Source organism: Pyrus communis, chromosome 11 (genome assembly GCF_963583255.1).
Source record: "Pyrus communis chromosome 11, drPyrComm1.1, whole genome shotgun sequence".
Classification (NCBI taxonomy): domain Eukaryota; kingdom Viridiplantae; phylum Streptophyta; class Magnoliopsida; order Rosales; family Rosaceae; genus Pyrus; species Pyrus communis.
Window position 1 is genome coordinate 17983046 of NC_084813.1, and position 17212 is coordinate 18000257.

Sequence of the window (17212 nt, forward strand, 5' to 3'; positions counted from 1 at the left end):
ACACTGATAATAGTCACATAAATGGCACACTTGATCCATAAAATTGACTTGATTTGAACTAATTATAGAGTTTAATTTGTATTAGTTTAGCTTGGCGTTGAATTTGTTCTATTTAGGCCCCTCTTTAAATGGTTTAGAATAAGCTCACATAAAAAAGTATAATCTGAAATTATTCAGTTGTTACTTAACCTCATGTTTAATTCAAATTGGAATTGGTGCTAAATAGCCAAATCCAATCCTACTTTGGCCAATAAAAGCCCCAATAGAACTTTCTTCAAAACTGTCTTTTCCTACTGCATTCTTTATCTTACATGGTTACGTGTCTTCTGTCACTGCAGCAATCTTCTTTGACCTACAAAAAAATCCAAAGGGTAATCATTGAAAACTTTAATACAAGACGATTGACTAATTATTTAATTTGGATCGCTCGTTCAAGATTCTTCAAACAAGATTATTTCACTGCCTGAACTTGTGTGAAGATAAGAATAGGAATAAATGTATGTGAAGAAGTGTCTCCTATCGGAATTTCAACAAATCTTGTATATGCTTTATGGAATCAGAGCAAGTTGGTTCACATGTAAAGTTTAACAGCCATACGTATTTCGTGTTACTCAGTTGGTTATCCACGTATTGGGCTTGAAGATTCTCCACCCATAAAGGAACGTGTGAGAAATCGAAGAAATATCCCACATTAGAAAGTTACCAAACCATGCATGTACTCATAAAATTTTTTATTGCGAAACCTTAGCCTCCTCACACAAACATAATGAATAGTGCTCACTAGTCTACAAATATTAATAGTGTGCATTCTGCAAACACTGCAAATCTGCACCACAAAAAAAGGAAAAAATAAAATAGTCATACAGAAAATAGAGGATGGATACCAAAGAAGTACCTAAAAAGCCTCATGCTGTTTGTATTCCAATTCCAGCTCAAAGCCATATCAAGGCCATGCTTAAATTCGCAAAGCTCCTCCACCACAGAGGTTTTCATATCACCTTTGTCAACACAGTGTTCAACCACAAGCGCTTTCTTAGATCTCTTGGCCCCAACTCCCTTGACGGCTTGCCTGATTTTCGGTTTGAAGCCATCCCAGATGGCCTTCCTGATTCAGATGAAGATACCACCCAAGATGTCATTTTGCTCGCTGACTCTGTCAGAAAACAATATTTCTTGGCTCCCTTTCGTGCCCTTCTCAAAAAACTCAACAATGATGCCATATCAACAACCAACAATCCTCCAGTGACTTGCATAATTTCAGATGGTTCCATGTCCATATTCACAATCACAGCTGCTGAAGAAATTGAAGTCCCTATAGTACTGTTTTACACTATTGCTGCATGCAGCTTCATGGGCTGTATACAATTTCGTGCTTTGGTCGAAAAAGGACTTGTACCACTCAAAGGTTAAATATTTACAACTATTGGACAAACTGATATTTATGATTAACACTTTTAATTGCTTATGTGTATAAAAAATTTCGTGTTGTAGATGAGAGTTGTTTGACAAATGGTTATTTGGACAAGGCTGTCGATTGGATTCCAGGAGTGAAGGATATCCGTTTGAAGGATCTCCCAACCTTCCTTCGAACCACAAATCGTGAGGACATATTTTTCAACTTCGTGATGGAATCAACAGATAGAGCGCATGAAGCTTCAGCAGTTATTCTTCATACTTTTGATGCCTTGGAGCGTGATGTTTTGGATGCTCTCTCATCTATGCTTCCACGGGTTTATACCATTGGCCCTCTTCAATTACATCTCAATCAGATACCTGAACACCCCTTGAATATTGGATACAGTCTATGGAAAGAAGATACTGAATGCCTTGAGTGGCTAAACAGTAAGGCGCCAAATTCAGTTGTGTACGTGAATTTTGGCAGTATAGCGGTCATGACACCTGAACATCTAGTCGAGTTTGCATGGGGACTAGCAAACAGCAAGCTGCCTTTCTTCTGGGTAGTTAGACCCGATTTGGTGATTGGCGAATCAGCGATTTTGCAACCTGAGTTTGTGGCTGAAACAAAACGAAGAAGTTTAATAGCAAATTGGTGCCCACAAGAGCTTGTCCTTAACCATCCATCAGTTGGAGGATTTTTAACACACAGCGGTTGGAATTCAACTATTGAGAGCCTGACTGCAGGAGTGCCTATGCTCTGTTGGCCATTCTTTGCCGACCAGCAAATGGACTGCCGCTATACTTGCAAGGAATGGGGCATTGGCATGGAAATCAATAATGATGTGAAGAGGGATGAAGTAGAGAGGCTTGTTCTAGAGTTAGTGGAGGGGGAGAAGGCTAAGAAGATGAAAAGTAAGGTGATGGAGTGGAAGAAACTTGCAGAAGAAGCTACTAGTCCTCACGGTTCTTCATCCAAGAACTTCGACAATTTAGTGAATCGTGTGCTATTAAGGAAAAGCTAGATGTCAGCTTTAATAATATTGTTATTGATGATTTTTGTAATTTTGTTCGTGATTCTGATGTTTTTTTTTAATTGTTGGCCATAGCCTCAAATGATAATCATCTGGCTAGGAAGATGTGAGAAATTACATGTACTGCATTCCTAGATGTTTTTTGGTTCAATAAACTAGTAATATGTTTAGCGTGCGACCACCATCTTGAATTTTGTTTTGCTATAAGTGTGATTAATTGATCTTAATTTTCCAATATCTAATAATAATTAAATTCTTAAGATTAAAAACATTGAAGTTTTGCTACAAACTTTATATATATATATATATATATATATATATAACCAACAATTTCAACACCAATAGAAGAATAAATGCATAAAACTAACGAAAATTGAGTTGGTAATGAAATATTTTAGTAAAAAAGAGAAAAAAAGAGAAGTGGTTATATATGTACCACAAAATGATAGAAGTGAAGAATCCATATAACTCATACATTTGAGGGCTAGTAAGGATCCAAATCTCGCGTACTGGCAAGTGGCTTGTAGTTTGGTTAAGAGCATTAGTCCACTAGGGATAGTCAATTGGTGCCATGTATTTATTGTCATGGTCCAGTTCAAAAATTATAGTTAAGTCTCGAATTAAAGTGTGAATGACATTTAACAAATAAAATATGGCATTTCCATAATTAAAGATGTGACAGACTAGAGGTAGAAGAAACTTGAAGATGAAGCAAACTAGTAGTAGAAGAAACTAAAAAACAATAAAATTTAGAAGAACGAAAAATAATAAAAAGCCAAGAAACCATGAAAACAGGCCATACTTAGAAAAGGGTTTTTGGCTAGGAGAAGAAGAAATAGGTTTACCGCGGGCAGTGGAATAGAATGTTGACTAGCTCTCTACATAGCAACAACTGTTGTCTAAGAATAAATAACCTGCACTATCTTCGAAAAAAAATAAAATAAAATAATCTGCACTATAGCTGGGATTTAGCTCACCTTTGTTCCTCAGGAGAGCAGTACTCGAAGAACTAATCCACATATTACCTATGAAAATTGAGATGATTACAGAATATTTTAGCAATGGGAGCTGATTTTTCACACCCAATTTTCAACTTCTCACCCACCCCTCCATATTTCTGATCATCAGATTGTATAATCAAAATAGAAACAACAGACAAAATTAAACAAAAATATGTATTGAAGAAGAAAGATAGTGTGCGTTTATCATTTCCCTTAGTGATATAAAAAAAACTAAAACGTGATTCTGTAATGAGAAATGACGCAAGAACTGAAGGTCCACTAAGTCCAGTTCCACTAATTGCCAGTCGGCTTTGATTTTAGAGGTAAATCACTAACCAGATTATCTTAAAGCATCTTGCCTACAAATTTTTAACCCTTACATTATAGTACATATTTCTCTTTTTCTAGGGGAAAAGTCGAGAACTCGTGATCAAGTACAGATTTTTAACCCTTACATTATAGTACATATTTCTCTTGCTGGCCTCTATTTTCAATGAATGCCTACTTTCTTTCACATCTCCCTGAATTTACTTGATCTCTCTAAATTCAAATACAAGAAAATGGATTACCATTCAACTTAAACCACATATATGTTGAAAAGTAGCTCACTACTAGCACTATAAACAATCTGCACTGCAATGCAAGCACATAAGACGTGAAAGCACTGAAGAAAGTTGAGGTTTCATCGTAAAATCAATTGGCAATATGAGTAGTCTAACTACCTATAGGCACATGCAAGGTCCATCTTCTCATCAATATGAGATTCATTCTCAACCTGACCTCTCATGTGTGATAAATTTTCAAGCCTAACACGTGAACAACACAACTCGGTGACGTGGAGCATGTGTGGCCGTTGAGCTTCACACATGAGACAACCCGCTCTGACACTCTAAACAAAGTTGAGGTTCCACTATAAAACCAATTGTAAATATAGAGAGTAGCCGAATCTCTTATAAGTCCTTGCAAGATTTCTCCTTTCACCAATGTGAGACTCTTTTACTTTCACATTTTCACAAGGCCCCTCATGTATGACGAATTTTCAAGCCAAGCACGTGGACAACATGAATTGGATGACGTGGAGCACGTGTTACTATTAGGCTTCACACGTTGGCCAACATGCTCTGATGAAAAAGTTGAGGTTCCACCACAAAACCAATTGACAATATAAAGAGTGGCCTAACTACTTATAAGTACATGTAAGATCCCTCTTCTCATCAATGTAAGATTCATTCTCAACAGCCACAACAGTAGCTACTAAGCCTCACGCTGTTTGCATTCCAGTTCCGACGTGAAGCCATATCAAGTCCGACGCGAAGCCATATCAAGGCAACGCTTAAATTTGCAAAACTCCTGCACACTAGAGGTTTTCATATTACCTTTGTCAAAGTTGATCCATCAGGTTGACTTCATCTGGACTAATTATAAAGATTGCTTTGGATTAGTGGAGCTTGCGTTGGATTTGTTTCATTTATGTCACTCAATTTTTTTAGCAAACGATATTATCTACAGTAAAAGTGTGGGAGAGTGAACTATGTCTCATAATAGGCTAGTAGCAATGTGATTTAGATTCGTCTTGGCAAGAATCGAACTAGATCTCTCGCTCATTTTAACATTTATTTTTTATTATTTATTTATTTATGAACAAACGATATTATTTACACTAATAGAGCGGGGAGTGGGCTAAGCCTAACCCATTATGAGGTTTAGCCCACTTCTCCACTCCTTCACTCTCTTAGTGTAGATATATTGTTTGTTAAAAAAAAAATTTATATAGAGAAAGTATAATCTCAAATTATTCAGTTTGTTAATTAAATTGGAATTGGTCTTAGATAGCCAAATCCAATCCTACTTCGGCCAATCAAAAGCCCCAAAGAACTTTCTTCAAAACTTTGTCTTTTTCATTCTACATTCCCTCTAATTACATGGTTGTGGTCTTCCGTCACTGCAGCAATCTTCTTTGACCTACAAATAAATCCAAAGGCAACCAACGAAAATTTTATTCCAAGACAATTGACTAGTTATTTAATTTGGATCACTCCATTCAAGATTCTGCAAATAAAATTATTTCACAGCCTGAGCTAGTGTGAATATAAGAATAGGAATGAAAGGATGTGAAGAAGTGTTCCTTATCGGAATTTCAACAAATTTTGTATGTGATTCAAGGAATCAGAGAAAATTGGCTTACATGTGAAGCCTAACCATTATACGTATTTCGTGTCACTCGGTTATTCACGTATTGAACTTGAAAATTCTCCATACATAAGGAAACGTGTGAGAAAACAAAGAAATATCCCACATTAGAAATTTACCGAACCATGCATGTACTCATAAAGAATTTTGGTTACTCTATATCTTGCAAATTAATTTAATTGCAAAAACTTAGGCCCGTTTGGTATACTATTAAATTTTTTTATCATTTTCAAAACTATTTCTTAAAACCATTTCTTTTGGTACGAATTATTTTTAAATCTTAACAATTAAATAAATAAGAAAGGGAGAGAGAAAATCGAAAGAAAGGAGGAGAGAGGAGAGGGAACGGAGAGAGAGAATTTGTAGTGAGAGACAGAGAAAACTAAAGGAAATGATCTGAAGAGAGAGAGGAGAGAAAGGAAGATGAGAGAGAGGAGAGAAAATTATAACAGATTGGAAGAGAGGAGAGAAAAGGAAATGACTGGATGAGAGAGGAGAGAGGAGAGAAGAAAATCATGACACATGAAGAGTTGATAGGAGGACAACCAGAGAGAGATCAGATTAAAAACTTTAAAAACTACTTTTTTTTTTTTTTTTGTATTTTTCACAAATAACTAATTTTTTAAGTTGGTTTTGAGTTTACTTTTTTAAAAAGTAGTCCTATCAAATAAGAATTATTGACTTGAAACTCACAAACTGTATTTAAGATAAAAAAAAAAAAAAAAATTGGATTTAAATTGCATATGAAACAGGCTCCTAGATTCCTCACACAAACATATTGAAAAGTGCTCACTATAAATATTAGTAGTGTGCATTCTGCAAACGCTGAGTCTGCAATACAAAAAAAATAGGCATACAGAAAATAGAGGATGGATACCAGAGAGGTACCTAATAAGCCTCATGCTGTTTGTATTCCAGTTGCAGCTCAGAGCCACATCAAGGCCATGCTTCAATTTGCAAAGCTTCTCCACCACAGAGGTTTTCATATCACCTTTGTCAACACAGTGTTCAACCACAAGCGCTTTCTTAGATCTCTCGGCCCCAACTCCCTTGACGGCTTGCCTGATTTTCGGTTCGAAGCCATCCCAGATGGCCTTCCTGATTCAGATGAAAATGCCACCCAAGATGTCGCTTTGCTTGCTGACTCTGTCAGAAAACAGAATTTCTTGGCTCCCTTTCGTGCCCTCCTCAATAAACTCAACAACGACGCCTTATCCACATCCAACAATCCTAGGGTGACTTACATAATTTCAGACGGTTTCATGTCCACATTCACAATCACAGCTGCTGAAGAAATTGGAGTCCCTATAGTACTGTTCTACACTATTGCTGCATGCAGCTTCATGGGCTTTATACAACTTCGTGCTTTGGTCGAAAAAGGACTTGCACCACTTAAAGGTTAAATATTTACAACTATTGGACAAACTGATATTTATGATTAACTCTTCTAATTGCTTAATCATAACTTTGTGTGTAAATTTTTGTGTGCTGTAGATGAGAGTTGTTTGACAAATGGCTATTTGGACAAGGTTATAGATTGGATTCCAGGAATGAAGGGTATCCGTTTGAAGGATCTCCCAACCTTCCTTCGAACCACAAATCCTAATGACTTATTTTTCAACTTCGTGATGGAATCAACAGATAGAGCTCATGAAGCTTCAGCAATTATTCTTCATACTTTTGATGCCTTGGAGCGAGATGTTTTGGATGCTCTCGCATCTATGCTTCCGCTTGTTTATACCATTGGCCCTCTTCAATTACATCTCAACCAGATACCTGAACATCCCTTGAATATTGGATACAGTCTATGGAAAGAAGAAACTCAATGCCTCGAGTGGCTAAATAGTAAGGCGCCAAATTCAGTTGTGTACGTGAATTTTGGCAGTATAACTGTTATGACACCCGAACATCTAGCTGAGTTTGGATGGGGACTAGCAAACAGCAAGCTGCCTTTCTTCTGGGTAATTAGACCCGATTTGGTAATTGGCGGATCAGCGATTTTGCCATCAGAGTTTGTGGCTGAAACAAAAGAAAGAAGTTTATTTGCAAGTTGGTGCCCACAAGAGCATGTGCTGAACCATCCATCAGTTGGAGGATTTTTAACACACAGCGGTTGGAGTTCAACCATTGAGAGCCTGACTGCAGGAGTGCCTATGCTCTGTTGGCCATTCTTTTGCGACCAGCAAATGGACTGCCGCTATACTTGCAATGAATGGGGCATTGGCATGGAAATCAATAATGACGTGAAGAGGGATGAAGTAGAGAAGCTTGTTAGAGAGTTAATGGAGGGGAAGAAGGCTAAGAAGATGAAAAATAAGGTCATGGAGTTGAAGAAACTTGCAGAAGAATCTACTAGTCCTCACGGTTCTTCATCCAAGAACTTCGACAATTTAGTAAATCGTGTGCTATTAAGGAAAAGCTAGAGGTCAGCTTTAACAATATTGTTAAGCTTTTGATGTTTTTTCATTGTTCGCCATAGCCTCAAATGATAATTATCTGGCTAGCAAGATGTGAGGAAGCATGTACTGCATTCCTAAATGTTTTTTGGTTCAATAACTAGTAATATGTTTAGCCTGCGACCACCATCTTAAATTCTGTCAAATAATATCATGTACTAGTAAGTGGCTGTAACTCAATTTGTTAAAAGCATTCGTCTTTGCATTTGAAATTTTATGTATGAATCCCCCTTTCCGTCGTTTAATGTAGATTATTCTATTGTTTGTTGAAAAAACCAAAAGAGAGGAAAAAATAATGCCCTGTACTATAGTCCACTAGGGACAGTCAATGGTGCCCATGGATTGTCATGCTCTAATTAAAAAAATATAGACAAGTCTCAAATTAAGGTGCGAATCACATCTCAAAAATAGAATATGAAATTTCATAATTAAGATGTGACAAAATAAAAATAAATAAACGAATAACTCCAGAGCAATTAACAAAAACAAACTAAACTTGAGTTTGTTTTTACTTTACAATACGTCCTTTGTTCCGAATACGTAAGGCAACCAACCCTAGCATGGAATTCTTGTTCCTTATTCAAACAAACCTTCTTGCAAAAGCTTAAACAAACCTTAAAGAAACTTCGTCCTCGAAATTTAAAACGTATCGGTGTTAGAAAATAGTTTTGGGTATTTCTTCCGCTTTTCGGTTTCTAATTCCCTTGTGATATTGATGAAGACCATTAGAATTCAATGTAGGAGATCACGTATTTCTCATGATATCTCCCTCTAGAGGAATCAAAAGATTTGAAAAGTCTGGGAAGTCATCTCCTAGATTTATTGGTCGTTTTAAAATCGTATAGAGAATAGAGGAAGTGCTTACCGATTAGCTTTATCACCACAAATTTCAAGTGTTCACAATGTTTCCGATGTCTCAATGCTTCGAAAATATGAACCAGATCCAACACATGCTATCGACTAGCAAGAGTTTTGAGCAGATGAAGGCTAATCCTTTGAAGATAGACCAATCCAGATATTGGATTATAAAGAACAAACCCTTCGTACAGTATCAATTATGTTGGTCAAAGTTCTTTGGCAACATGGTGATGTGGAAAGTGCTACATGGGAATTATAAACTGAAATGCGGAAGAAATACCCATAACTATTTTCTAACACTGGTACGTTTTAAATTTTGAGGATGAAATTTGTTTAAGGCTTGTTTAAGTTTGTGCAAGAAAGTTTGTTTGAATAAGGAACGAGAGTTCCATGCTAGAGTTGTTTGCCTTTTGTATTTGGAACGAATGACGTATTGCAAGGTAAAAACCAATTCGAGTTTAATTTGTTTGTTGTTAGTTGCTAGCTCTGAAGTTATTCGTTTATTTTTGTGTTACATTGTCGCATCTTAATTATTAAAATGTAAAATTCTATTGTTGAGATGTGGTTCACAGGTTAATTCAAGAATTGATTATAGTTTTCGAATTGGAGCGTGCAAAAGCCATTTTTTGAATTACTGTGTGCTACATGCGACTTACACATTTTAAATGTATTTATACATGTGAATTGCTTCAATAATTTTTTTTATGACAAAAAGAAAGTCAAATATTTGGAATAAATGAATAATATTAGACCATGCTAGAAGTAGGGGTGGGTTCAAAAAACCGAAAACCGAAAAAAACCGAACCGAAATTGTCAAACCGAACCGAACCGAATCTGACTAGTTCGGTTTCGGTTTTTGAGGCTCGGAAACCGAACCGAACCGAACCGAACCGATATATATATATAATTTTTTTGAATATTTATAAATAGTTTAGTCATACAATCATAACAAAACAGAACCTGTTGCCAAGTTGGTTTCGATGAAACTTTACAAGCTGGAGGCATGGGTTCGAACCCTCATGCCTCCAGGATTTGTGAGGTTATTTTTAATTTTTTAATGTTTTTAAGTTTTAACAAAACCCTGGTCCCTGACTCCCTGTAACTATCTAAAGCCGCCGTTGTAACCCTAACCCTTAAGCCTATTTAGGGGTGGGCACGGTGCGGTTCCACCCCTAAATTGGAACCGGAACCGAAATATATTAACGGTTCGATTCGGTGCGGTTCCACTTAAATTTATGACTAGAACATTACGGTTCGGTCTACACCGGTTCCGATTCGGTTCTTGCCGGTTTACGGTTCCTAATAATAAATTATTTGAACACCAAATCATTATGCATTCAAATACATCTTCTAAAACTGATTACATAAAGTTGCATACAACACATCTTTTTTAATGCAAATGTCTTTGGTAGTGGCACCAAGTCAACAAAAAGAGACAACTAAAATACATATGCACTGGTCAATCAGTCAACAAACAAAAAAATGATGAAACAAATTGCAAGTTTTCAGACTTCAGAGAGCAAGCAAGAAGCAGCAGCTCCTGTACACAATTTTTCAACCTATTTTTCAACCTATTATACCATGACATGTGTGTGTATATATAATTTATTTATTCATTATTAATAAAACGGTTCGGTTCGGTTCGGCCGGTTCTTGGTCATTCGAAACCGGAACCGGAACCGGTTTGAACGGTTCGGTTCGGTTTTTCACTCAAAGTTGACTTTTCCGGTCAATACGGTTTTTTTCGGTTTTTTTTCTTACGGTTCGATGTGGTTTTGCGGTTTGGCGGTTTTTATGCCCACCCCTAAGCCTATTCTCTCTCGTTCCCTACTTCCCTTCCCTGCCTTCAGTCTCGCGCAGTTCTTCTTCTTCAGTCTCGCGCAGCCTGACTCTCTGTAACTAAAGCCGCAGTTCTTCTTCTTCAGTCTCGCGCAGCCTGAGGCCCTGAGCCTCATCTCTCTCTCGCTCTGTCTCTCTCAATCTCTCAGGCGACTCGCGACGGTCGACAGCAAAAGGTTAGCCTCCTCTCTCTCTCTCTCTCGGTCTTCAAGACTTCAACTTCAATCACTCTCTGTATCTCTCAAACTCTCTGTCTCTCTTAGTCTTGAATCCCAGGTGACATCGAGTTCGCGACCGGCGGACCTTTCTCACTCTCAAATTGTCTCTGTCTCTCACACGGTTCGTCTTTGGGATGCTCGGAGTGAGTCATTGCTCTTTCAAGTTTTTATTTTTTCGTTTTTTAGGTACAAAGATGGGAATTTGATGTTATCTCTATGTGGGTGTTTCAGGTGGAAAATGTGCACAGCTAGCAGAACTTAGTGGGGAGAACATTAACATCACCTATAAACCTGATGGGACGCACATCGCCGTTGGTAATAGGGTAAGTTGAGTTGTTCCAAACCTCGTTCCCCGGGTTTTGTGTAGTTTCTGGTTCAGTAACTTCATTATGTGGAATTCTGAGTGGTGGGTATCAGTAGCTAATAGCTATTTATTGCCGTTCTTAAGCTGTATTCTTGCCCGTTGTTCAAATGTAGGATGATGAACTAACAATTTTGGATGTTCGGAAGTTTAAGCCAATTCACAAGCGAAAGTTCAATTATGAGGTAATTATTAAAAGGGATACTTTTACCCGTTCCCCCTTCTATTTCACATTTCGTGTATGATGCTTAGCTATATCGTCTCATCAGCATGAGGCTTTTAAAAAAAAACTGTGATGCTTAATGGTGCTTAATCTTGAGAAGTCATTCAATTTCTGTATGATCTTCATATGTAACGTTAGACACTGACCTTAAGAGCTTATGGTTGTAGAACACAAATCACAAGATCGATTTCTCCACACATTTGATGTTAATCATATCTCCTCTATTTTCATGGTGGTGTTGAAGTCGTTAAATTTATGAAATTCAGAAATTGTCAATCCAAATTCTTTCTTTTTCATTGAACATTGGTGCTTTTTAATTTTTTCAAAAAATTTGACTTTACTATTCTGTATCCACATCATTTGTGAGTAAGATTTCAAAGTAATTGTCATGATATGGACTGCATGATTACAACAGTATAATTAGTGGAGCTTCCATGAATGTGTCGTAAAGAAGTTTTTTTGGCTTTTCTTCTGAATGAGGTGCATGAATCAATCCAGTTTTAGAGGGTTATGGCCTTTTCTTAAGTGAATAAAATGATGAATCGGCATAGTCAAGATCTTTTAATTTATATTAGAGGGAGAGATGGGGTCTGAGAGAAGAAAAGTAGAAGGAAGCCCTTGTGTTCTGCAGGGAGCCCTTGTGTTCTGCCTATACTCTTTTTCTCATCTCTTGTGAGCTATGGATTTATGGCAATTCTCTTTCCATTGGTATATTTTTCTTTTTACTTTATTAGCTATTGACTCTGCATAAACTTAACCATGATCATCTTGTTATTCACATGTGGTAACCGTAGATGTTTTCAGTTTGTTTTGACAGCAACGGGCTCAGAGGCTGAGCAAGTTATTTCTTCTCAAAGGACAAAATGGGAAGGTGCTGGGTTGGGAAAGCTTCCAGTATTTAACGCTGCAGATAACTTATCGTAAGCTCCTCATTACTTATGAATATATGATCTCTGTGTTTCAAATATGTTAACTCATACTTGATTTTTGGGTTCCTTTTTTGGGATAATTCTAAAAGAAATACCGTAAGCCCCTCATCCGCCCTCATCTCTTTTGTTTTTTGTTCTTGCATTCTAGAGCTCTAGTATTTATATCTAATAACTTTATGCTTAAGCGCGAAAGGAGGGTGTAGGTTCTCAAATTTAAAACTGCTATATTAATCACATTACTGACAACATGTTCAATATTATATGGTTGGTCCTGATATTGAGTAAGTAGCATTATTTGAGTTCTAATAAAGTGAAATTTCTATCTGTTTTGACTCTCGGTTGATCTTGTACAGGATGCGGGTTTTGTCTCTGTTTCCGCTGGAATCCCAGGAGTTTCTTCAGAAAAAGAAAGATCGCTAAAGTTTGGCGTAGTGTTTATGCAATTGTAAAAAAATTGGCTTAGTGTTTATGCAAAATAATTTTGGAGGGAGAAATAAAAAAAAATTAAAAAAAAAAAAAAAAAAAAACCGAAACCGAATCGAGAAAAACCGAACCGAAAAAAAAACCGAATTGAAAAAAACCGAAATAAAATTGAACCGAACCGAAATTTCGGTTCGGTTTCGGTTTTGAGAAAAAACCGAACCGATGAGAACCGAACCCAGCCCTAGCTAGAAGAAACCTCTCATAAACCAATCAAAGTAGTTGAATTCATATAACAAAATCGGTCTTTCAATTTCCATCTACGTTCTATTGAATTTACTTTAAAAATGGAGAAAATAATATTTAATAAACAATTGATACGTGGACAAATTTTTAAGCCTAATACGTGGACAACATAACTCGGTGACGTGGAGCACGTGTGGCCGTTGAGCTTCACACGTGGAACAACCTACTCCTACACTCTAAAGAAAGTTGAGGTTATACCATAAAACCAATTATAAATATGGAAAGTAGTCCAACCTCTTATAAGTCCTTACAAGATTTTTCTTTTCACCAGTGTGAGACTCTTTTACTTTTACATTCTCACACGGCCCCTCACGTATGACGAATTTTTAAGCCAAACACATGGACAACACGAATTGGGTGATGTGGAGCATGCGAATTTTCAAGCCAAACACGTGGACAACATGAATTGGGTGGCGTGAAACATGTGTTGCCGTTGGCCTTCACGTGTGAGCCAACTTGCTCTAATACCATGAAAAAAGTTGAGGTTCCATTACAAAACAAATCAACAATATGAAGAGTAGCCTAACTACTTATAAACATATGCAAGGTCTCTCCTCTTATCAATATAAGATTAATTCTCAACAGCCACAACAGTAGCTACTAAGCCTCACGCTGTTTGCATTCCAGTTCTGACGCGAAGCCATATCAAGGCAATGCTTAAATTTGCAAAACTCCTGCACAGTAGATGTTTTCATATTACCTTTGTCAAAGTTGATCCATCAGGTTGACTTCGTTTGGACTAATTATAAAGATTACTTTGGATTAGTGGAGCTTGCGTTCGATTTATTTCATTTATGTTATTGATTTTTTTTAGCAAACGATATTATTTACATTAAGGGTGTAGGAGAGTAGGCTAAGCTTCACAATGGGCTAGGAATAATGTGGTTCAAATTTGTCTTTGACGAGAATCGAACCTAAAACTTCTCGCTCATTTTTATTTTTATTTTTTATTTATTAATTTATTTTTAAACAAACGATATTATCTGCACTAATGGAGTGGAGAGTGGGCTAAGCCTAGCCCATTATAGGGCTTGTCCCACTTCCTTATTCTCTTAGTATAGATATATCGTTTGTTAAAAAAAAATTATATAAAGAAGGTATGATCTCAAATTATTCAGTTGTTAATTAAATTGAAATTGGTCTTAGATAGCCAAATCCAATCCTACTTCGGCCAATCAAAAGCCCCAAATAACTTTCTTCAAAACTTTGTCTTTTTTATTCTGCATTCCTTGTAATTACATAGTTATGCTCTTCTGTCACTGCAGCAATATTCTTTGACCTACAAATAAATCCAAAGGGTAACCAATGAAAATTTTATTACAAGATAATTGACTAGTTATTTAATTTGGATCACTCCATTCAAGATTCTTCAAACAAGGTTATTTTACTGCCCGTACTAGCGTGAAGATAAGAATAGGAATGAAAGGATGTGAAGAAGTGTCCCCTATCGGAATTTCAACAAATTTTGTATGTGATTCATGGAATTAGAGAATGTTGGCTCACATATGGTCCAACCGCTATACGTATTTCGTGTCACTTGGTTATTCACGTATTGAGCTTCAAAATTCTCCATGCATAAGGAAATGTGTGAGAAAACGAAGAAATATCCCACATTAGAAATTTACCAAACCATGCATGTACTCATAAAGAATTTTGGTTACTCTATATCTTGCAAATTGATTTTATTGCAAAAACTTAGGGCCATACTAGAATTGGTTCAATATGCATGAATTGCTTCAATATTTTTTTTTCTTTTATGACAAAAAGAAAGTTAAATATTTGGACTAAATTAATAATATTAGACCATGCTACAATAAACCCCTCATAAACCAATCAAAGCAGCTGACTTCACATAATAAAATCGATTTTTCAATTTCCATCTACATTCTATTGAATTTACATTAAAAATAGAGAAAATAATATTTAATAAACAACTGATTGATTCACATCATTAATAGCCTATTGTGAGGCTAAGCCCACACTCTCCCTCTTAATGTTGATAATATCATTTGTTCAAAAAAAAAAAAGAAAAAAAAAACGATCATTTGACAACTAATTGAATCACATTATTATGAGAGTGCAAAAAACTTTTTTTTATAACCAGCACTACCCACCTCTTAAGATATTTTGAACATGTTTAAAAATAGAAAAAAAAAAATATTATTAAACAATTGATTAAATCACATTATTGTTAGTCCATTGTGAGGCACTAATTATAAAAAAAATAAAATAAAAATTGTACAAAACTAATTAGAGTGCTACTAGACCCACCTCATCGTCCTATTTCTCCACCTACATTATAATTTCACCCAACATATAAAGTTAAAAAGTTAAAACGTTATTTCCACACTCACTATTATTCCTAAAATAACCTCTAATTAACAACTTGTCATAAATTTGTATGAGTGCATTGTACAGAGTCGCCAACAATGGCTGGGACTTGTCTACAATCGCTCTTCAATGTGCCAGTAAATCCACCTTCCCAAATTCAAGTCCCCTATTTCGGCATAGGCTGATAATGGTGCCCACCTGATTCAATTCCACACTAGGCCTCCTCATCTGACCAAACAAAGACAAAGCTTCCTTATACCTCCCATTCTAAGCACACCCCACAATCATGCTGATCCATGAAACAACATTCCTCTCCAGCATCTCATAATAATTCTTTGCACACCATCAATATCCAGACACCATACATAGCGCTTAAGCAGCGAATTCCAGACACCATAGATAGCCAGCAAACAGCGAATTCCAACTCTCAACACTCCTCTCACTCATACCATCAATCACCCGGCGTGGATACTTGACAACACTCGCAAACCCACTTACCAGAACCCTCATTTGCACCTGTTGTAACAACCCGTCCCGGGAATTACGGAAGAAAAAGGGTATTTTTATATTTTCACTAAGTTTGGGGGATACTTTCTTTTTTAAAATTGTTTTTGAGTCTTAATTGGTGAGCTCAAGGGGCCCACCCCCTGTTTTGTCCCCCGGTTCCCTTTCCCTTTTCTTTTTTTTTTTCTTCTGAAAAGTCTCTCTCTCCTCTCCTTCACTCTCTCTTCTCTACCCGTACTCTCCCTCTGTTACTCCCCCCTCTCGATGCTCTTTTCTCCGACAAGAACGCACACACACACACACCCATGCCCACACCTCATCAACGACGACAACATCACCATCATCACCACGTTAGCTCTTTCTCCCTCTTCGTCTCTGTGGAACACAGAGAAACTCGGACGAGTTCCTCGTTCTGCTGTTTTGGGTAAGCCTCAAAACACTTCAAATGCTTCTCTTTTCATCCCTATAATTCTGTTCTGACCCCGTGGTTGTGTTTTGGACGTCAAACCATGAAGAAACCACCTCAGAGACATTTCCCAGTTTTCCAGCGAGCACCACCCCTTCGAGGAAATTTCCGGCCAAACCATGGCGAGTTGGCCGGCGTGCAAGGTATCAATATCTTCGTCTCGCTGAGTACTACAACTTTCCTTTTTTTTTTTTACCCAATTTCATTGAGTATTGAAGAAGTTATACTCATTTGAATCTTACCCAGTTTCCGGCGGACACCCGTGGCTTCCAGGTTGTTTTCCGGCCAACTCCGGCCACGATGACGGGAACCAAGGGTATATTTCGATTCCTTACCTTCGGGGCTTCAATTTGGTATATTGAATGACATGTTTTGGTTGAGTTTTGAGCTCCATCGGAGCTTGGGAATTATCCGGCCGAAATCCGACCTTTTTCTTCCTTAGAATCCGGCGAACCACCAAACCCAAGGCCTTTGGGCCTTTCCTGCCAAGCCCAAAACCCTGGGCAGCCCAACCCAACCTTTTTATTATTTTTATTTTGGTTTTGTTAATTTAAAGGCCTTTGGGCCGTTTCCTTTAGGGCCTTCGGCCTGTTAACCCTAAACCCATTAGACCCAAACCCTTTAGGCCCAAACCCGGATCCAACCCAAGTCTAAACCCTTTAACCCAATCCAGATCCAAGC

The 17212-nt window shown here is 37.1% G+C and overlaps 2 protein-coding genes across 2 annotated transcripts; both read left to right on the forward strand.

The window, feature by feature from the left end:
- The first annotated feature begins 715 nt into the window (after nucleotides 1-715).
- On the forward strand, nucleotides 716-2603 carry LOC137749435 (7-deoxyloganetin glucosyltransferase-like). The gene is made up of 2 exons (XM_068489529.1): nucleotides 716-1405; nucleotides 1492-2603. The coding sequence occupies exons 1-2, from the start codon at nucleotides 877-879 to the stop codon at nucleotides 2418-2420; spliced, it is 1458 nt and encodes a 485-aa protein (XP_068345630.1). The 5' UTR covers nucleotides 716-876; the 3' UTR covers nucleotides 2421-2603.
- Nucleotides 2604-6211: 3608 nt separating this feature from the next.
- Nucleotides 6212-8336, forward strand: LOC137749434 (7-deoxyloganetin glucosyltransferase-like). Its single transcript, XM_068489528.1, has 2 exons — nucleotides 6212-7018; nucleotides 7115-8336. The coding sequence occupies exons 1-2, from the start codon at nucleotides 6490-6492 to the stop codon at nucleotides 8041-8043; spliced, it is 1458 nt and encodes a 485-aa protein (XP_068345629.1). The 5' UTR covers nucleotides 6212-6489; the 3' UTR covers nucleotides 8044-8336.
- The last annotated feature ends 8876 nt before the right edge of the window (nucleotides 8337-17212 follow it).